The sequence below is a fragment of the Photinus pyralis genome, unplaced genomic scaffold (assembly GCF_008802855.1).
Source record: "Photinus pyralis isolate 1611_PpyrPB1 unplaced genomic scaffold, Ppyr1.3 Ppyr1.4_LG5, whole genome shotgun sequence".
NCBI lineage: Eukaryota > Metazoa > Arthropoda > Insecta > Coleoptera > Lampyridae > Photinus > Photinus pyralis.
Genome location: NW_022170596.1, coordinates 8,630,432 through 8,653,057, shown reverse-complemented (window position 1 = coordinate 8,653,057; position 22,626 = coordinate 8,630,432). Strand labels below are relative to the sequence as shown.

Genomic DNA, 22,626 nt, shown 5'->3' with positions numbered 1-22,626 from the left:
AATATAGAAACCGTCAATGGGATAACGGTAAAGGAATAAACAGAGGCGTATTTAACAATAGTACCACCATCCGTTATTTAGGCACAGCCAGTTTGCCTTTCTCAGGGTCGATAAAGTTGACCTTCACGAAAAAACCGAACTGCGTTGCTAACTTCAGTCGGTTTGTATTTGTGTAATTCGTTCGATTATCTGTAAATTACTCATTTAAAAGTGATTTCTTGTGAAAAATGAATACTTCGGCCCCCATGTTATTTGCGTGTTCGAAATGTTTTGCACGGCATCCTTTCGAAGAACTATCCTCTGGTCAGCAGCTGTGCAAGGTAAGTTTCTACATGGACTTGTAGGTTATACGCTGATACATAATTTGACAGATCTTGTATTTTATTTACCTCATTTAATTCCTTGATGTGCGTATTGTTTTCACGTAGACTTTCAATCAATTTTAAAATTGTTCAAACATCAACTATCGAACATTGTATCGAAATATTATTACTGCAACTTTTTCCGCTCAGGAATGTCGTGGAGCATTTCCCGTGGTAAAATGCACATATTGTCGATCTGAATTTCAACAAACAACTAAGGGAAGCACAAGTACAATTTGTAAAAAGTGCGAGCAAAATGTTAAAGCCTTTGGCAAACCAACTGCTTGTGAATACTGTAATATAATTGCCGCGTTCATAGGCAATAAATGTCAGCGTTGCACCAATTCTGAAATTAAATATGGGCCTCCTGTCAACTGTGAACAGTGCAAACAGAAATGTGCATTTGATCGTCAAGACGACGATAAAAAGGTAATTATACGAAATTCAAATCAACCTTTCTGTTTGCACTATCAGATTTTTCTCATTTTAATTTTTAGGTTGATGGAAAGCTTTTGTGTTGGTTGTGCACGCTATCTTTTAAGCGTGCGCTCGCCAAAACTAAACAGGGTGACGCCGAACGCAGAGCGCACCTAAAAATGACTCAAATGAGGCAAGCCAAAGAAAAACACAAGGAGGGAAAGTGAGTTCGCTCGAGAAGACGTTTTGCTAAGTATTAAAATCGAATATTTTAGGCTGAGAGGACACAACAAGCGACCTCATAGATTGGATGTAACGAAAATTCCCGTCGCCGACAGCGATAATGGGCCTAGTAATAAGATAGCTAGAAATAATGCCGGGCCCGGTTTGGTTAGGGGGGAATTAGATCCGAATAGTTCGGATCATGTCGTCGCTATGACTCAGTTAAAAGAACAAATTGCCAGTTTACAGAAGCAACTGAGCAACAAAGACAGCCAGTTGCTTGGGAAAGATAAAATGGTTTGTGTGTTTTAAGTAGCTATCTTGATAGGTAGAGGTCATAGGTTGTTTGAAAGTTTCCTGTGGCCTGATAAAACTTAATGAAATTTGTTAGATGAACTGAGTAGGTCTTCGATGTGATTGTGAAATTAGCACATCTCATAGTTTATTTACTTGAAATAATCACAATCCATGAAACCAACTCGACAAGATACCTCATTCTTTGGAAACTCAATTTTTGTTACTAGTTCTTATTGCACCCAAAATAGTTGTAGATAGGTTCACTAAGTTTACTCAAAGAAGCATAAGTACAACAAAGCTTGTGCAGATACAGTACATTTTTTAAACGAAAATAGTGTGATATATTGTTCTGCACTCACACTACAACTAGAGGGAAATGTGGGCTAAGTTTCATGGAAATCTGTAGGAGCATAGAAAAGTTATTCATGTTTTACTTATTAAAATAACTTTTTGGTAAATACTTAATTGGAGGGGAGCTCTTTAGACAACATTTAACGACCCTCTGGCACACATTTAAACTACACTATTAAGGTGAGTTTCTTGGGGAGATTTATTTGTTCACAAAATTCTTCATGATCACGTCAATAAATATGTCTCCCCCATCCATTTTCAAAGATGTCTCGCAACATTGTGACGTTTGGCTTTTTGCCCAAAGAAATAAATAAAAAATCTCAGTATGTCAGAGGATTACAACCAAATTAGAATAGTAGCATCTGAAGAAATGATTCATGGGGACCCTTCAGACATTTCGAACGCCACACACCTTCGCAGTATAGACTTGCTGCAAAAATTTAGAGCTCTTGAAAACTGAAGAAGTGGGTTTGGGTAGATGGATAGATGGGCAAATAGTACCACAGTTTTTTTAATGGAAAAAAAATCATAGCAAATGCCCCAAAATTTAAACCTTCAAAGAGGTTCAAAATGCACCCACACCAGTTTCGTAATTCTACATAAATTTCTTATTTTTCATTTAGGCCCAACATAAAAACTTATAGAACATAACCTCAAACTGCACCCCATTCCAAAAATCAAGCTCTACCTATGTGCACTTCCTATTTTGAGCGCGATCACATAATCCATATGGGGTCAAACACTAAAACCAAAAATGACACTGACCTGCTCAAGGACAGGTCATATCCAGTGGTGTATTGGTCAATTACGGTAAGGGTAAGGGTACGCAGGTGTCGGTTTAACCGGAAGGGGGGTATGGAATGACTACTTGTCAGATGGAGGGGAGATGTGAGGGCCTCAATTTTTGTAATTTTTTAGAAAAAAGCGTTTTGATCGATGTTTTGCCACCAAGATGTTATATTGAAGGGTGGGGTGCTAGAAACTGCCTGGGAACTCTTGCAGTCTCCTTAGGATTTTGAAAACTGGTTACCCAGAAGTTACAGTAGCAGCAAAAGCACTATCTAAAGTAAAGAATTATCAGTACAAGATTTTCAGCAATGTTTTAAACTTTAAAGTTACGTATATGAACGTATATTTTTGTATCTAACAAATTGTCATTTCTATATACGCTAACTAAATTTTACTTTTAAACATATATGACGTATCCCGCGTAAAGCCCCCAATACAGCACTGGTTATAGCAATATAGGTGTCGCAAATTTGGTAGAAAGCCTCAAATGTATTTCTTTTCAAAGTAATCACCAGAAAATTGGTCAAAGGATGTCAAATTCTTCACTATTTACAAATCTCAATAGAAAAACCTAAGAGTACTATGCACCAATGGACATTTAATGTAAACTGGATGAAACATGTGTATTAGTGTATTTACCATCCACGAACTTATAAATTAAGATGGACTGCTACTGCTGAATTGACAAATGACACCTACATGGGGGCAGCCATGATGTGCGCTCACTGGGCGCGAATTTCAAATCAACTAATAAACAAGCATTAACCTCACGTTTTCTAAAGAAATTACTGTGACACATGTCATTTCCCCAGGCTGCAATAGTCTCAAAACTTGAGCACTAGGAAAATTCTAGAAAATAACGAAAATGTGCACATCATGGCGGCACCCATGCTAGGGCCATTTCTACCTCTATGCAACTGTTTGATCAGCAGTCCATCTTAATTTATAAGTTCGTGTTACCGTCTGTGGGAAAAATTCTTAATCCCAAGAGACTGATGTCGACAAAGTTTGGCGCAATTTGGTAAGAGCATTCAAAAGTTGTCGCTTCATTTTTTAAACACTAGTCGACCTAGCGAACTTAGTACTGCCTATCTGACAATGTCCAGATGCCAGATGGGCCATAAACTCGGTTCGCCGCCTCACCTCGCAATATTATTGAATTGAAAACCTTCGCGGCTATACGTCCAATTATTCTCCAAAGTTTCATCTCAATTGATTGAACGGCTTAGGTAGGCATAAGAGACATATAAACAAACATTCCATTTTAAACCAGCTTGTCTATAAGTAATGAATTGCGGGAGGGGCTCCCTTTAGACACACATTTGGAGGCTGTCTACACAACCTTCAAATTATATGCTATTTAATGCAAGTGAAATTCTTTGCAACATGGTTCATACCGATGGGCGTAAACGTGATTTAACACACTCGTCCAAATGGTTCATGTTCTCTTTGCGACGTTTCAATCGCCATTCATGAAGTAGGTATAAAATCAGTTTTTGACATCCTATTGCAAAAAAATTTAGGTCGCGGAAGTGGAGAAGCGGATGCACGGACGGACAAAACACAAATAATAGCACTTTGTTTTCAAGTTTTAAAAAATACGCTAAAAGTTCCTCAAGTTCACCCTAATCACTAAGGTTTTAGGTACATCTCCACTAGTTCTGTAATTCTAAAATTCAGACTTATTTTTTATTAGAGGGCGGAGGGGGGGGGGCATTTCTAGAATTATTTTGAAGAATAGGTAATAAAGAATGTTTGGAAGGTATATTAATGCATAGAGTGTAGTGTGTAAACCAAAATCTATTCTTCCACTTAATCCCTAGCATAAATCTGTGAAGTATTTTTTTATGTTCCTTAGTAGATACTGTCTTTACTTATCTGACATGGAAACGAGACTACTATCAATGCAGATTGCAATGCTTCAGGGTTACAAAAATTCAGTACAAAAAAACTATTTCAGTTACGTAAATAAAATAAGTATGTATGGGGTGATTCAGGTACTGGTTTTTTTAACAACCATAATTGTTCAATATGTGTTCCATTGATGACACAGAACATATCAACTGTATATGAATAAGTTTATACTCGAGTTTATATAAAGTGGTAATGTGTTGCGGAATTTCAAGTAGACCTCTATGTCTTAAGTGTGAATGATGTACAGGGTGTCCCATTTTCAACATTTTTATAGGGTATCCCCATAATTGTTAATACTATCAAAAAAATGATATAGACATCATGTGCTCTCTTTGCATTAAATTTAACCTCAAAATTTGACATATTCGCTCGGAACGAGAAAATAAAAAAATTGTCAATTTCATAATGAAAAATACAGAAATTACAAAAGTTTCTTTATAATGATTGTTGAATAATCTGCCGCTTTCAAAATAAGTATATGGGACAGATTAAATGTTATTGAGTCCCCATTTTTTTTTAAATTTAACACCCCGTATATTTTAATCTGAAAAGATATCATTACATTCCTTTTTCAAAAATATAACAAAGTTCAAATGATGTAAGAAAGATTCAAGTGATTAAAAAAAAATTAAAAATTCCAAAAAATTTGTTTCAGAAATATATTTGAATTGTTTTAATTTTGTTAAAATCTTTGACATAACATTTTTTAATGTTATATAATTTGACATTTGTTAATTTAAACTTTGACAGTCTCAAATCATGTCTCATCGGACAGACTTGTTTACCATGAAATTCAGATACCCTTCTGATTCTGGGATATACATTTTGTTGGCATTTTTTGCAAAATTGTTAAGGGTATACCTAAACACATTGGAAAATGTGTTAGTTTCATCTTTGTATTGTGGTTTTTGAGAAATGACTGGAAAAAAATGCAAATCAATCTTGGAACTTTTGGGAATGTATCTTTCAAGAGAAAAACTTTGTAAAATCACAAATTCAGTGGACCACCCTTTCCGAGATTTTACCCAATGTTCATTCCATTGATGTATCACAACCTATAGGTATTTTTTTTAATTTTAGCCATGAGCCAAACAAAATACTTATATTTTACCTCATATTTTACGGTTTTTAAATAGCATGCCATGGATTCATAGAAATTTTGTTTTGTTTATTGACACCAGACAATAAAAATGGCTGACGGTAGAACATGTAATTTCAAAAATTCGAAAAATATGATACATAATATACAGGGTGTTTCGAAATTCGCACGCACGGACTGTGGGATGGTGTTATACAACGAAAACTGAATAAAAAGTTCCTCTACCAGTTTTTGATCAGACCGGCACTTTTTTTTTTGACGTGCTGAAGCTTGTTTACTAGCAGACGGCGTACATTTTGAACAACTGTTGTAATTACGTACTCGTCATAATTATAGTTTATTTTGAACCTTCTTTTGTTTTTAAAAATGTGTTATTATAATAATAATATTTAATAATAATAATATGTATTGTCACCAACAGATTTACCAATAAGGGACAATGTTAAGTTACAATGTACATTCACTAGCGGATAGAAAGAAATAAAACATACTTTAAACAAAATATGATATCAACCAAAAACAAAGATAATTGTAGTAGATTATTCGATAATAATAATAATTAAATGAACATAAACAGAAGCCTTAAAAATTAAACACTTTCATTGACGAGTTGTAAAATATTCTTTAAAGTAGTGTTAAAAAGGTCAACAGAGTTACAAATACTATTATAATAATAACACATCTCATAAATTGGGGAGTTGAACATAATATTTGTTCGATATTTTGGCAACTTAAACACAGTCCCATGTATGAAGTTGAAGGGAGGCACAGAAAATCTTAGTACAGCTAGCAGCGATGAGCAGTAAATATTATTATGTACTAAGTTGTATAGGAAAGACATACTAATACGTTTTCTTCTAGTTTTAAGAGCCATCAAGTCAAATTTCCTTAGTAGTAGGTGTTGGGAATACCCTTGGTCGGGATAATAACCATTTATCGGAAAGTGTAGATATTTTAGAAATCGTCTTTGTACTTTTTCAATATCGTTTACATATTTTTGGTAAAAGGGGTTCCATATAATCGCTCCGTATTCTAATTTGGAATTAAGTTTAACCAGTGGCGCAGCGAAGGGGGGGCGGAGATTTTTAAAACCACAGTAGCTCAAGAATAGCGGTCTGATGGAAAACTTGTAGAGGAGCTTTTTGTTCAGTTTTTGTCGTATAACACCATCCCATAGTCCGTGTGCGCGAATTTCGAAACACCCTGTATAGCTATAGGTTCTGGTATACTTGCACCAATGTAATCAGGAAAAAGAAAGCAAAAAATTGACTACTGCTAACTATGGACCAAAAAATTTTTTGACTACCTACTCCACTCCATTATACGTAAATATATCTAAAATAGGCACTTCAAACTTTTTCTCTTACATGGGTAGTAAGATATGATAAGATCCCAAAATGGTCACCTTTTGGTTTTCACCCTGTATCTCAGAAATATAGTTAGATTGATTCTGTTTGTGATATTAAAACAATAAAACCTCCCAAAGTATACATCAACGACTTCATGAAACAGGAGCATTGAAGCGAAGTGGTAAATAATAAATTGTTATTGCCGAAATTCTTTTTCGCCCCGTATCTTCGAAACAAAGCGCCCTATCAAAAACGAGATCAAAAATCATCAAAGGACAAAATATCCTTAGAATAGTCCAAGGAATAGCCCCTTAAATTTTTGCCGCATGTTTTGAGAGAAGCATCTGCGGTTAAAGTTTCGTTGATCTTAATAAATGCAAAGTTGCAATGAGCTTGCGCAGAAGCGGAAACTTATTGGACACCTTTAAGTCGCTGTTCGTCGCTCTGTACGGACTGATTCAAATTCGAGTTCCACCATGGGGATCTCAGAAACTGTAAGCGATAGGTAGGTTTAAATTAGGCAAAGTTGCGTATTTGGATGCCTAACAAGATGGAGTTTTGAAAATTAAAAAAAGAAAATAGCTTCCATAAGAAAAAACATAATTGATGATGGTTAATCGGAGACGAAACCTCAGACTTAAAATTTAAAACTAGCATCTTGTAGAGGGAAAAAATCGCTATATTAATGTGTCATTTATTTTGAAATATTTTAAATAACTTTGGTAATAATAAAAACTATTTTGCAAAATTGCATATATTGCAGGATATACACATTTAAAGTGTATTTAACAGCTTCGGAGTAAATAAAATAAATTTAAGATCATTGTTCATGCCTATTAGTTTGTTGCTGTATAAGCGATATTTAATAGGATGTCGTGTAACGCAACTGCAAGGCCGCCGCCTTTCCATTACGATGACGCGGGTTTGAACCCCTGAGCGCGCGCCTTTTTTTTGCATAATAGATCGCGACAAAAAGAAGGGAACGAAAGATTGTAAGAGAGACAGAAGTCGGCCCTTATTAGTTGCCACTTTCAAATTATTTGTCTTTGGCCCGTCCTAAGTGTTAGAACCTGTTTAATAAGAAAAAAACGCAGTCTTCAATGAGATCTGCATCCTGAGATCTCAAACCCTTAGACGGACGGACGGGAATTCACCCAAGTATCAGATGCAAGATACTCTAAAAATATCTCCCTAAGTTAGAAAGGTGACATTGCGCAATGTACGAGTGCTCACATTAATCGCCAAGATTGATTTTTGGCTCTGGTGCTAGATCTATAAGCCAATACAATCCAAACTAAATACTTTGAAAACTAAGTATGGGAGTAGTTAGATATTTGGTCACAGAAAGTGACTGCAATAGCGCATCCAACCTCTGCAAATTACGCTAAGAACGTATTTGCCATCTTCGTAAGAATTTTTTTGATGGAGAGGGGTATAGTTTATTTAGAATTGTACATCTATTTTGGGTGCAAGTGAAACTAGAAAACAATATCAGTATGTAAGTTAAATTATGGAACTATGTATTGTAATTAGAACTGGCCACAAAAATTTAGTTTTGGAAAAATGAGGTGCTGTGTCTAATTGAACTGATTATTTTGAGTGAATACTAAGATCTTTTATTAAAATTCGTCTAGAGCTACACAACTACTACTTCACGGACCGGTTTTTCACTTGTTTCAATCATTAGCACACATTCAAGTTGGCATTGATTAAGTACATTATTTAGTGCAGATAAAAAGATAGTTTGCAGTGACTATGCTTGTAAAAAGTTGCTTTGCGATTACCCTCCTCATTTCCAGGCTGAAATACAACTACTGTAAATGAATTCCTAAATTCTATATAATCAGGCATGTTCACCACTTTGGAAAAGTTGGAGGCAAACGTAATGCATGCATGTACCTTCATGTTGCATTGACTTAGGATGCTGCGAGAGGTAGTGAGCGGTACTAAACAGATGGTCGGGGAACATTTACTTGACTAAAACTTCTTTCTATGGTTTTTATCAAGCACTGTGAACTTGTGGTGCTGGCAGAGAGACAGTTTAGTGCACAATTCGTTTGACTAAAAGTTGTTTGCACTTGTTTTTGGCTAGCCTAGCAAGACCTTGTCCAGTTTGTGGTCAGCAAGAGATACCATTAACTTCCCAAAATACATTTGAGCAAAGGTTACTGTTAGTACGCAGTACGTGAATGTGCAGATGCCCTTAGTGTGTATATGTGAAATTGCCAGTGATACGTTTAAGGTTTTGGCAGTTCGTTATACTGTTAACTAGTTTTTAGGTTTTACCGTGCTGTTCGCCTTATGCACCAAAACATCTTATAAGTTTTGAGTCCTATTTCTGTCGATGTTCTTAAGCTGTAAAGTTTAGGTCAGCCAAACCTGCTGCTGTCAGACTATAGATCACAACGATTATCTGTTCACCCAACAGATGCAGTTAAGCTCCTCCCAAAAAATTCCTGGCAAATTTAAATGAACATTTTTAATTGGCCGAATTTTCAAAACCTGTAGCACACACAACTATTTGCTTCCAATTATAATTGCCCAAGGATACTATATAATATAAGGATTGCTCGATCCCTATACTTGTAATGTTGCCCAAGTTTAAGTCATATGTGACGTCACCAACGGACCTGGCTGTCAGAATTGACAGTTATAATTTGTTGTGAACGTATTTGAATGGACGCCATTTTCTGTTAATTTCATTTATACGAACAAACAATCTTTTTGAACTAAATACACAATTTGAAACTATGTACTGCTGTGTGTTTAGAGGTCAATATTCAAAACAACAATTTATAACTTAGTCATACAATGTGACAAGCGATTTTAAATTTCCCGGTTTTTATAATTTTGTGACTGTGAAACGGGTCTGTTATTACATTGGCCAACATTTATTGGGAGTGGCTTAACTGCATCTGTTGGGTGAACAGATTATACCTGAATCAAAGCAAATAGGACTGGCACTCCTGTTTTGACTCACAAAACAAAAACTATACAGTACAAAAGTACGACCCTACTACCTAGTAATAGGGTTCGTTACGAAATCGCTATGACTTAAAAAGTGATTCATTCATCTAACAAAGTATGTGCTAGTCCTTATATAACATACGTATCACTTGATTTATCATTAACTCACAAGCGAAATTTTTTAGATAACAGAGTTAAAGGCGAAACATTTCACGACCGAGAACGAACTGAGAAATAAGATGAACGCCGCACAGAAACAGCACGACGATAAATGCCAGCAGTTGAATTCAAAAATCCAATCATTGCTGAAAGAGATTGCGAGTCTCTCGAAAATTAACAAACGCGATCGCCTATCAATCGCCAGAGAGAACGCCAACAGTGGTAGCGGTACCGATAGTCCCAGTACCCAATAAATCGAATTTGTCTAAATTTGTGTAAATACTATTCAATTTTTTTAGAATTATGTGAATTTTGATTATTGCGCACTCATAGTATTTATTTGGCTATTACATTAGGGTTTATGAGTCTGCGAAATTGACCGGTCTTCGTGGCACCAGCGATTAGATTTATTACTTTGGGTAGAGAAAGATGAAGAGGTTGCCAGGTGACTTGCGGTATCACTGTCATATGGTAATGGATGATCATATTTGATGGGATTCGAAGTTTTGCATCCATCACGAATGTGAACCATCACTGCATTGTACAAGGTAGTGAATACTATACTGATATCAAAATGCCACAAAAATTTTAATTGTGTTTTGTTTTAATTTTTATAAAATTTCTGAAGGAACTAGATTATTTCAGATCAAGGGTTATTATAAGCAAAAAAATGATTCTGTTAAAACAGTTATAAATATTGTTAACATAAAATTGGTCATAAAATTTTATGTAGGTAGTTACAAACATCTTCTAATTCCTATTGTGGGCTGTACAGTTTAATTACATAGTAGAACTAAGTTATCTTTGTGAAACTAACTTAATCGTTTTGTAAGGTAATTTATTTAATGTAACTAAAATTGTGTGATACACGGTTCTGATACGTGAACGTGGCATAATTTTATTTATCATATTTTAGTCAATTTATTTCGCCATTTCTTGGCAGCTCCAAGGTGTGGCAGGTAAAAGATGATTGTGTATAAAATTTATTTTTATAATTAAATTTCCATGTAATTATAAATTATCAAGAGTGGTTGAAATATAAAATAAATGCACACAAATTGTTTATTTTATTCTTTTTTTTCTCATTATGAACCTGTGAGTTTTGAACTATCTCACTATGCAGGGTTATTTTAGCTGAAACTGTATCATTACAATAGTAACCCTGTATAGTTTGATAAATCACCGCTAATTATACCATAAGACTTATTTTGATGAGAGACCTTTTCAAACACACTATGGCTTCATATGTACTAATGGGTTTAGCCATCTTTAGTATATCCAATGGGGCATTTTTGGCGTTAGTTAGAAAATATGCTTCTGCTCACAAGTCCCATGGGATTCTTTTCCTGGTCAATGGTTTGAATGAGATTTTGATGGATTTACCTATAGACCCTTGTATCAATTTGAGAGTGGCTTGCTTTCTGTCACACACAATACTTAATCTCAAATTTGTCACAAACTATAACAGTTATATCGTCAGTATATAGTTTTACACCCTGCTCTGTCTAGATCCTGCAACTGCAAGTCGTCCATAGAGACCGCAGTAGTGTGCATAATACTCCTCACTGCGGACATTCCCATAGGGTACGTTTACGGTTATGGAGATTTCTGTTTTCTAACATGCAGGCAATCCACTTGTAGACCGCCATGTGCATTCCTTTGTTTTGTACGTTTCTCATAATTGATTTTAGCGAAGTGTTTTCAAAAGCCACCGCGCCATTATCTAAGAAATCCCTTCATAATACAAGTACGTAAAATAAAAATTGGGTGGTAGTGAGGATCAAAACAAGCATTTTTTCCAAATAAACCGAGGGTCCAACGTGTTTCGTGTGTGAGCCACCCTCAAAAAAGTGGTGAAATTTGCATTTCTTCTGTAATTTTTTACCCAGCAACCATAAGTTACAAAGTCTGGTGGCATGTACGTCTTTGAATAGGTTTTGGGGTTTGCTCTTTCCGATATTCCAAAAAAAATTTCAAAATTCCTACCACGAAAGGGCGAACGCCTAAATGGGGGTGTGAAAGAAAATTCTTATTTCGACGAAATTCGGTAAGTACCTATCTGGGACTTTTCGAACATGACAATTACGAATTTATAACGAAATTAGTTTTTGAAAATTCGAAAAATAAAATTCCACTGCATTTATTGTCCGGACAACGAAAATGGAGAGAATTCCACGAAATTGTGTACATTTAGGAGCGCGTCCTTTCAACTTTGTAATTTTATTTTTTGTTATGGGCGCCATTTTGGATTTTGGCAGTTTGAAATGACGTCATTTTTCCTCTACATTTTACAAAGACTACTTTAGAAAAGGTTTTTTGTTGTGCACAAAAGTTTGACAGTTTGATCCATCTGTATGGTTGCGGCATTGGCATGGAAGTAGTTGTGTTGAGAAAATTCGATTTTCAACCGAACAGAATTAAACCTTGTAGTAGGGGAGCTAGCACGAAATCCACTGAACGAGAATGATCAAAATTTTAACCGATGCAGTTCCATTTTGCCCTATCAGAGTATGCTAAAATCGATCGTCTGCCGCCTCAGGTCATATGACTTAAGGCGCTACGGGTACTTCTTGCGGTACCAATTCTGAAAGATGGTTTTTCGAGAAAATAAGTTATACACCAAATGAAAACGTTGATAATAGCTCTTAAAAAAATATTTAAAAAAATCGCGCGCATTTGATAACTCCGTAAAAAAACAATTCTTAGTCGGTTTTTCACGAACTTTCTACGGATATAACTAGGTTACGGTTGGACGAATGAAGCTGATTTTTTTTACAGACTGATGATAGGTACTACTAATGACTTAACGGTGTTTCGTTTTTAAATTTTTTCTCTAATTATAAGATTGTCTTATTATCTTAACATTATAAGATATCTTATAATTAGAGAAAAAACTTAAAAAAGAAACACTGTCATAATCATTGGCTGTACCTATCATTAGTCTGTAAAAAAAATTAGCTTCATTCATCCAACGGTAACCTAGGTATATCCGTAGAAAGTTCGTGAAAAACCGACTAAGAATTGTTCTTTTACGGAGTTATCAAATGTTCGCGATTTTTTTAAATATTTTTTTAAGAGCTATTATCAACGTTTTCATTAGGTGTATAACTTATTTTTTCGAAAAACAACCTTTTAGAATTGGTACCACAAGAAGTACCCGCAGCGCCTTAAGTCGTATTACCTGAGGCGGCAGACGATCGATTTTAGCATACTCTGATAGGGCAAAATGGAACTCCATCGGTTAAAATTTTGATCATTCTCGTTCAGTGGATTTCGTGCTAGCTCCCCTACTGTTGGTTTTACTGTTTTGCTGGAAAATTATAATTCAAATGAGAACAAAATACATAAGAAAAAAACCGATACAACGAAAATCAAAGGATCCTCCCTATTACCGTATCTTCACTTTTTTAACGACCATTTATTTTAACCTTGCAAAATACATATAGTCAACAACAATTCATCAAATTCATGTCTTGGGCATTGAGGTGATGCTCTTAGTCTTTTTCCCAACGATCTTGGTGCACGAATGGCGATTTTGACCTACTTTGATCGAAATACATATGGTAGCAAAAAATTCATTAAATTCATGTCTTAATGGGCATTGCGATAATATACGAGTATTCTTGGTCTTTTTTCCAAAGATCTCGTTGCAAGAATAACAATTAAGTTTGATATGTTTTGAGTAAAATCTATGTGGTCGCCAAAAATGCATCTAATTCATGTCTTGGGCATCGAAATAATGCTTTTGTTTTATGTTCCAACGATCTTGGTGCATGAATAACTATTTTGACAATTTTATATCTTTGAATCAAACACACGCAGTTTTCAAATGTACTCTTTAGGCATCAAGAGAATGCGTTTGAAAGCTTTTACTCCAATTCAAATTCACGTGAAAAGAATAATTTTATTTGGGTACATTTTGCTCCAAAACTTGACCTAGATCCCAGATTTTTTATTTTATATTGAATTGTTAATACCTACTAATCTAGCGAAAGTCCGAACTCGATACATGTCCTAGGGAATGAGGATATTGAGCCTGTTCCCGAATCACTCGAAGTCCCATAACTTTTGACCCTGTTCTGAAAATCAATAGCCTCCTTGCTTAATGTTCAAAGTACCCGGTTGCCAAATTTCAACACACATCGTATTTGTGTTTTGTATGCAACATTTTATATTTTTTTGTGAGTTTCGATCTTTGTTTTTGAAGTTGACTTGAGTTAACCTCAATACAGAATCATGACGTGTTTGATACCGTTAACCTTTTGTTTGAAATCGTTTACATTTTTGGTGTAAATTTTGCTAAATTTGTTTGGGGTCTTGCTGCTTCGGGCATCATTTGGATGCTCTTGCAGTATTTCCCCAGGACTCGACCCTCTCTGCTCTCCTTATGAGTTTAGTGTACACTGTAAGTAAACTCGGTACGACATATATCCCACTCAGCTGTTTTTTTGCCATATTAAAAGCGTCCTAGTCTCCGCCCGTATCCGAGTGAGTCCTTGATGCCACAATGGCAATTCCTGTGTCTTTTCAGCGACTTCTAAAGCTGCTATTATGCGACTGTTCTATGTTCCCAACTTTTGATTTCCACAGGACTTTTTCTCTTCGAAGAACAGTTCCAAAATGTTTCCACCAGAAACACCTAGGCTTAAGTGTATAGCGTCCGGTTCGTTACACTCGGGATTTTGTCAATGAAGGTTGAACCACGGCCATTACTCATATTGGCTATTGTAGTCCTTAGATGCTAAGTGTTCTTATAGCAACTACACTGATTTTTGTATACCCACTACCCAGGGACCAATGCAACCTCTATCTCTCTTTGAATCGTAGGTATGCATTTATTGGGTAACGTAAATTAATCTGAACTATCTTGGCCATCGCTTACTTATTGCCTGCTACACCTAGGCTAGGCTGTGCGGAGCTAGACTCTGTTTGCTCTACTTCAATTTCGTCGCCCCTGTCCGCTTTATTGGCCTTCGGTTTCCCCTGGAAAAGTTCATTTGTAGGGAATGCTCATCTTTTGTTTCCAAGGCGGTCTCTTGATAATTGAATAATTGAGTAGTTGAGTCCCATTGTAACAAAAAATCATAGTATCTTTGTAACCAAAAAGAAATTCTATTGAAAAATCCGAAAATGCTAACAGCCATTGTAAGCTATTCCTCTACAACGAACGACGATGTGAAGAACACACCAGCTGCCCACCCAGATCTGAATAGATATTCAGATGTGGGTGATTCTGCCGCTAGATCCTCGAGCTCGCTCGATATTCAGACAGCCGCCTTGTACAGTCTTGGAAGTGGAATAATCTCCATTTCACTAGTTCGTCTTCCAAAATTATGTGATAATAATAATAATAATAATAATAATAATGTTTATTTCCACCAAAAAAAAAAACAGAAAAGGGAAAAAAATACATACAAAAATAGAAATAAGCAAAAGGTGGAAAAAGGACCACATTCAGTGAGTAAGCACTGCTCTTCCATGTGGCCTAAACACGTAGCAAGCGTAAACACCTAACACATATATATATATATATTATGTACATGACACGAAAATATGCAAATGCAAATGCACGACCCCTCACATGCACTTAAGTTCCTAATACATACATAGTACCAATATAACAATTTTAAAAAAAGTAATAGACACAGAATAGGAGTTTTTGCAAATTCCTTACATCATGATTGAGATGCGAAACTGCAGCAATTCACTTTTTAATTTTTTCTTAAACATATTTAAATTCAAGCTCGTTAAATTGGGCGATAATGAGTTTAAGACGTTAGCGATGTTATATGAAAACGATTTTTTGAAATTTTCTGTAGCGTGGAGTGGTATATCTAATAAGCCTCTGTGGCGCAGGTTGAGATTATGTATGTCGGTACGATAGCGTAATCGATCTAACAAGTATGAGGGAGTTTTTGTGTCTATTATTTTACGATATAATACTGCAGTGTGCAAGAACCTCCTTTCGGACATATTTAACCATCCAGCTTCTCTTATCTTATGTGAGATGTGATCACCACGCCTAATGCCATATATAAATCTCAGACACGCATTTTGAACCCTTTGAATTCTGGCAATCGATGTCGAATCTATACATGCACCATATACAGCGTCACAGTAGTTGAAATGCGATAGAATAAGAGCATCAGACAGATATATTTTGTTTGAACAGATAGAATATGTCTATTTGGGTATAACCTTTTCAAGGTAGCAAAAGCTTTGCACACTACAATTTATGTGTTCTTTAAATTTTTAATCTGTAATCTAAATGTAACCCCAAATTCTTAGCAACATCAGTGATTGTTAATTCCGTGTCTTGAATTTTTATTTTAATGAAGGGTATAGTACTGGCACGAACCTGATCACGTCCAAAAATCATTGTTGCAACTCTTGCATTGTACTCCTAGATTTTCATGCTTTTACATTATATGAATTCGATAATTTAATCGCATCAACTAACTAGAACTCCTTGATGGATCTTGTACATAATATCACTTGATAATTCTGGTATCATCAGAATTACAGTTGACATTGAAGTTACAATTAATGCATTTACCAAGTACTTAATCGTCGTAATTAAATGTACTCGTCAAAAACCGGGTCATTACAGATAAACGAAATACATTGTACCCATCTGACAATAAACTATTTTTCGTACAATAAAGTAATATCTATTGTGCAAAGATCATAAAGAGATATTTTAACCGTCGAGTGAAAATTAGCTCTCACCTCCTCTAGGCTATCCCCCAGATAGTTGTCCTCCCTTTATCATATATAGGTAATACAACATATTAATTTTATAGCAGTCATAAAGCAATCAGACATTCCCGAGAAGTTTATTAGTAGTATAAAAATTTGAAGGTTGTGCTAATATTATAGTAATAGAGGGCGATTTTCTTCGACTAATAACAAAACTATCAATTAAGTTCAAATTTGGTTTTGATCTTCTATTGTTACCATTTGATATTTTAAGAGAATAGTCATTATTCAAGAGGACATCACCTGCTCTTAAATACACGGTGTCACATCTAGATTTTCAAGTTGGAGGCTGTGGATCGCTTTTGGGGCAGCCTATATTAACAATTGTATATTAAACTTATTTTTGCAAAACCTGAAAATAAGTTATAGAGGTATATAGTGAATAAGATTAACCCGGTAAATTCCACTGTATCACATCACCTCAGCCGTTGCTTGCATATTCTATTTATTTGTTATCCTATTAGTTGACTAATCCAATAATTGTATCACATCCAGTTTGATTGTTTTCGATGTTTTTTGTCGTAAATAAAATAAGCAATTGTTAATTTTCTTTACCCCACGTCTACGCATTTGCTCTATTATTACTTATATTATTACAAAAGGGAAGCAGTGTGGTTAGTGTAGCGATTATACTTTTGAACAACGGAAAATGAACACATATCATGTCGTCAAAGGCGGATCCGGACCGGAAATTTATAACCCAGACCGAAGTTTATTCGTTTATTAATTTTTGTTTTGTATTACGATCATATTTTTTTCTATTTCTATGTTCAAGTATGTTACAAAAAAGCGAGCAGAAAAGTTCCTAAGAAAATTCGTATTTGGTTCTCTTAACTAGGTACTGATGGTACTTGAGGCCACTTCTGTGTAGGAATCTTTGCGTTTTGTCCGAGGTTTTGTCCGTCCGTCTGTCCGTCCCGACCCACTTCTGCGGTTTTGAACTACTTTTAGGGGAATGGTCCTAGAGTCGTGGGTTTTGTTGTAGTAGAGGTAGCCTATATCTTAAAGGTGTGCCAGAAACAGCCATCACATTCGGTTAGGGTCCCCATGAATTACTGCCTGAGCTGCTGTTTTTTTACAGTAAAAAAACGTGCATATCTTTTGCATACAACAACCAATTGATCGTAGATTTTTCATACACATGCCTTTAGTGGTGGTGGTAAAACTTTTGAAAATGGGGGGGGGGGGGGGGGGTCTCATCGAAACGAATTAGTTTCTACTAACTATAAAACTTTCATGCGCGACTCCTTTTCGAGATAACTTGATAACGAGTGGAGTGAAGGGGAGGGAGGGGAGATAGACATATGATTTTATCTTTCATGGTATTCTAATGAAGGGTTTAACGAAACGAATCAATTTCTACCAATCATAATCTTCCTCGACCCCATATATTATGGTGATCGGTTATAATTCCTTATATTTCAAGAGCGGATTGTCGGAGTAGGGTATACCGACAATGGCAAAATTAATCGTCTGGACGAGACATATCTATTGGTGAAGTCCAAGCGAAAATCTTGAAATCGAAGTATCGGAAGAGGGTATTTATAAAGGGCAAGTAGAACGTATGAACGAGACACATCTACTGGTGATGTCAAAACTTTCAGTGCAAATATCTGCAAAACGGAGTGTCAGAGGAGGGTATACTCTCAAGGGGTAAAAAGACCTTCTAGACGAGACACATCTACTGGCTATGCGAAAATTTAATTGTGAATATCTCGAAAATGTTGGGGTAAGAATTTCTCTATGGTCTTGATTCTTCTTGCATTATACCTATATCGTAGATTTTGAATGTGTGCCAGGCGACCTTTAAATGTTTATGTGTAAAGATCCCCCTCCCCATAATCTACCAATAAGATATACGAATAAGTACAAATGTTCTGAAACGCCAATGGAACATCACTCTGAAACTATTAGGAAAAAAGTTAAATATGTAATTACACTGACATAAACAAAAAAACAAGAAAAAAGAGTTTCTCTCTAAGGCCAGTAACTTTAGCGCATTTTCCATGCACAGATCACTACTTTCCCCACGGCTATGTGCTCCCCAAGCATTTTTATGGTTGAAGCGTGGTAAATCGCAAACGAATATTCATAAATAAGAAAGTTAACATGCGCATGTACGGTATTTAAGTTTAAACATGGACGCGGCCGTAGACATGTGGAAATTATCGAATTGTTTGATATGTGTATTATTATTTTTATTTTGCCTTTATTTTTGAGTGGGCTGGGTTTCAGCAAAGGCTGCTCTGCTCTACCAACCCACTAGACATTTACAAATATCTAGTACAGCAGTCCAGCTTCAAATGAACTGCGCCACACGGGTCGGCATGTGTCGGCACTCAATACTGGGATATGATCTCGACAATCAACTGTAGGCTCAAAACAGGGACGAATTATTTATTTCGGGGGCGCATCTATGTGTGTCATACATGGTGTAATTTAAAACAAGTTAAAAAAGTAATTGTAAACGATTTACAAAAAGCGCATTTCCACTTGCATTCATTTCCCATTTGTAAGATGCAACTCCTGTTAAAATCGTAAAAATCCGCCCACATTTATAAAAGATAGCGTTGCATAGGTGCAATCCACTTTTGACTTGCTACTTTAATTTCAGTTTATAAGAAGAATTTCATTTCAATGCTTTCCTAAATAAGAAAGTTGACACTGCGCATCCGCAAACCTAAATTTTGAAACTAACGTTAGATTTTCCTTTGTTCCAAGTGGCTATGTATCAAATTTCATTTAAATGCTTCCATAAATAAAAAAGTTGGCACTGCGCATGCGCAAAACAAAATTTTGAAACCGGTGTTTGATTTTCCTTTATTCCAAGTGCCTATGTATCAAATTTCCGAGCAAATTTCGTTTAAATACTTACTAAATAAAAAAGTTTGCAATTCGGCTTATAAATGGTCGAGATGCGAAAAGGACACCTGTGAATTTTGAATCCATTCGACTCAACTTTTGGCATTGCGTATTACATGGCTGAAGCTACGTCAAAGCGATCGGACATTTCTAAACAAAGATCGTTCACAACGGACAGATACATGGACAGACAGACAAAGGAACAGACGGACAGACCAACAGGCAGAGCAATAAACGCAGAAAAAATTCCTTCCTTGGTGCAAGCCACTACACCATAACGAACTAAATAGCGAAAAACGGAGAACAATTTCTCTTAATCTGTTAAGATAAAGAACTAGTCTAGTAGCGTCTCAACGAACGAGCGGACGGACGGACGGACAAAGTGGCCACATTAGCGCATTTTTTTTGGAAATGCGCTAAAATCGCCGAAAGCTGTAGCGCCTACAGTTTATGTCCGAATTCAATGCAACAAAAACCATATTTAATGACTGTCAAATACCACAAAACGACCACATAATAATAATATGTTAAATGGTATGATTATGTTTTTTTAATTAAATTTGATAGAATTTCTCACCCAAAAAAAATAAAGACTAATTTTTCAAAATTTTGCAGCATGCCATGGAAACAATTCTTCTTACATAATATTGTCTCTATTAAAAATGCTATAAATAATTAAAAAGGTTCTTTTCTTTCGGCCTTGCGTGGTGTTGAAGTGAAGGTTTGTAGGGAGAAGATTCTCTTTTCCTGTCAATTGTCCAAAACTGTTCCTCATTTAGCAATCAGTGCATTTCAATGACTTGATCTGTGTACATGATGTCCTGATATTTTATACGTCTGGGTCTCAGATCAAATTTATGTTACCCAAAAAATTTTAATGTGTTTGTTCAGTAATTGTTGATGTAATAATTGTTCACCAAGAAATGGAGGCGTCCACCATTTTGTTAACGACGTGTTTAGTGCACACAATTTGGTCCCACTGAGGAAGGACAGCAAACTGCGTCCGAAATATTTGGATTACCAATTAAAAAAAACTAAACGAAGTCTGGTTTTTTGAGCCTACTCACCCTACAAACCTTCACTTCAAGCTATAAATAATAGCAATTAAAATGCTGTTCATTCTACAGAAATTGCTGAAATTGGCAACTATTTCGTTCAATGCACACTGACACCTACGAATTATACTGAATTTAACACAACGTTTGGTGGTATTTGGTGACAAGCATCATGTATAATCAGATCTGTCGCAGATCGTCCACATGTCTGGCACTGTTACGTAAACCCGGTTTCAGATATGGCCTCGGAAAAATCCCTCGGTGTGAGGTCGGACGAACGTGCCAGTCATCGCACTGGTCCGTGGGTGCCTATCCACCTTGCAGGAAAATGGTAGCGTAACCAATTTACTATTCGGTAGAACGGTATGTGGTGCGGCCCCGTCTTGTTAAAAATGCAACCCATTTAATTCTTCCAGAAAAATTTCGAAGATTTTCATTCAAAGCGTCATTATACCGATGCGCATTGAGAGTCTCGTCAATAAAAAATAGTCCGATTAATTGTTTACAAGAACCACGCATTAAATCTTCGCTGGAAGTTAGTTTCCACAGTAACTCGCGGATTTTCGGGGTTCCAATGTACAACCGACCCATTAATTTTATCTTTGTTGTATATAAAATTCTTCTGTACATGTGTTTGTCAGTTTGTGACTGAACTCCTAAAGATTTTTTTTTTTGTAAAAATTGTAATTTTACCCATGTTTATTATTTGAATCATAACTTGTTATTTTTATATATGATTTGAAAGAGAAAAAAAACTGTCAAACTGAGTAAAAATCCAATATGGCGTCCATTTAAAATAAGGAAGTTGATGTCAATATCTCGAAGCCCGCAATTTTGAAAAAAATTTTTCTACGGCCATAGAATTTATGTTACTTTTATTTGAAACATTTTTCGATAGCTCTCTTTGTTACTAAAATATTTGAGCTTTTTAAAAATGTCGAATTTCACTTTTTTTTCCATCCATCTACGAAACGATTTATTTTTTCAAAATGCGCATCGGAATATCCATCAGCATAAAAAACTACACAACTTTGCCAATTTAACCGAATCTGTAAGTATAATAATAACAAGGATAGCCATGCTATCCTACTCAATTTAAGAAACCCTGTATTATTTTTTTAATAAAGAAGACAAGGAAATTCAAAATAAACCTCTCGCCAGGAAAGATTGCCGGTCACAGAACACTTGATCCCGGTCTACAATCTTATGTTTTTCTAAAGATGTGAGCGACTTCCAGGATAGTATCGTGTCAATGTTGAACAAAAAGACTTTTCGTTTAACATTGGCACGATCCTATTCCGGAAGTCGCTCGCATCTTAAGAAAAACATAAATTGTAGTTCGAGACAAGGTGTGCTGTGACCGGCAATCTTTCCTGGCGAGAGTTATAGAATAGATTACAGATTTTCATACATTTATTTTTACATTCAGAAAATTAGCCCTCATAGACTAATGTTTTGACAAACATAGGCGCGGCCGCGTGGCTTACAAATTTATGGGGTGTTAAACCTCCAAGAAAATTTGAAATTTGAATACATGAATTGAAATATTTCTGGCGATTTCTGACGATTTCCCATGTTAACAAAAATTACAATGGTGACTTGTCAGCAATTCATTTTTGATCGCATAGTAAATTAAAGACCATTTGAGGTGTAGGTACCTCAAACTGCACGAATTTCGCTGGTATTTCCCTGTCCAGTCCGGCCCTGTTGTAGTATTCTTAACGCACAATATGAAGCTGTACTTAGTTTGGAATTAAATTTTCGAAATTTTCTGTGGGTTTGTCAACACAGTGGCTAATGAAAATTGGCAAAGTTTGATGCTACAAATTCAAATAAGACTGTTTTGTTGCCAAAATGAAAAATAAACTTTAGTAATTATTGTTGTAGCCTACAAATTTTTGTGTACCTTCTTTACTAATACAAATATTTGTTCCAATCTCTGAATTTCCCTCTTACGTCTGTCTCACTGTGCATGCGTAATCAGCGTAATAAATAATGTGAAATCCTTATCTAATTATTTATTA

At 35.6% G+C, this 22,626-nt stretch overlaps 1 protein-coding gene across 1 annotated transcript; it reads left to right on the top strand.

Moving 5' to 3' along the window:
- Nucleotides 1-127: 127 nt before the first annotated feature.
- On the top strand, nt 128-10,502 carry LOC116170405 (protein FAM76A). The gene is made up of 5 exons (XM_031486776.1): nt 128-320; nt 513-791; nt 860-1,002; nt 1,055-1,298; nt 9,953-10,502. The coding sequence occupies exons 1-5, from the start codon at nt 228-230 to the stop codon at nt 10,178-10,180; spliced, it is 987 nt and encodes a 328-aa protein (XP_031342636.1). The 5' UTR covers nt 128-227; the 3' UTR covers nt 10,181-10,502.
- Nucleotides 10,503-22,626: the final 12,124 nt, after the last annotated feature.

Bases quoted from the DNA above. Each gene is read 5' to 3' on its own strand.
- LOC116170405 (XM_031486776.1), top strand. From the start codon at position 228: ATGAATACTTCGGCCCCCATGTTATTTGCGTGTTCGAAATGTTTTGCA. The intron at 792-859 runs GTAATTATACGA...TTTAATTTTTAG, and splicing joins GTCAAGACGACGATAAAAAG to GTTGATGGAAAGCTTTTGTG. The intron at 1,003-1,054 runs GTGAGTTCGCTC...CGAATATTTTAG, and splicing joins GAAAAACACAAGGAGGGAAA to GCTGAGAGGACACAACAAGC.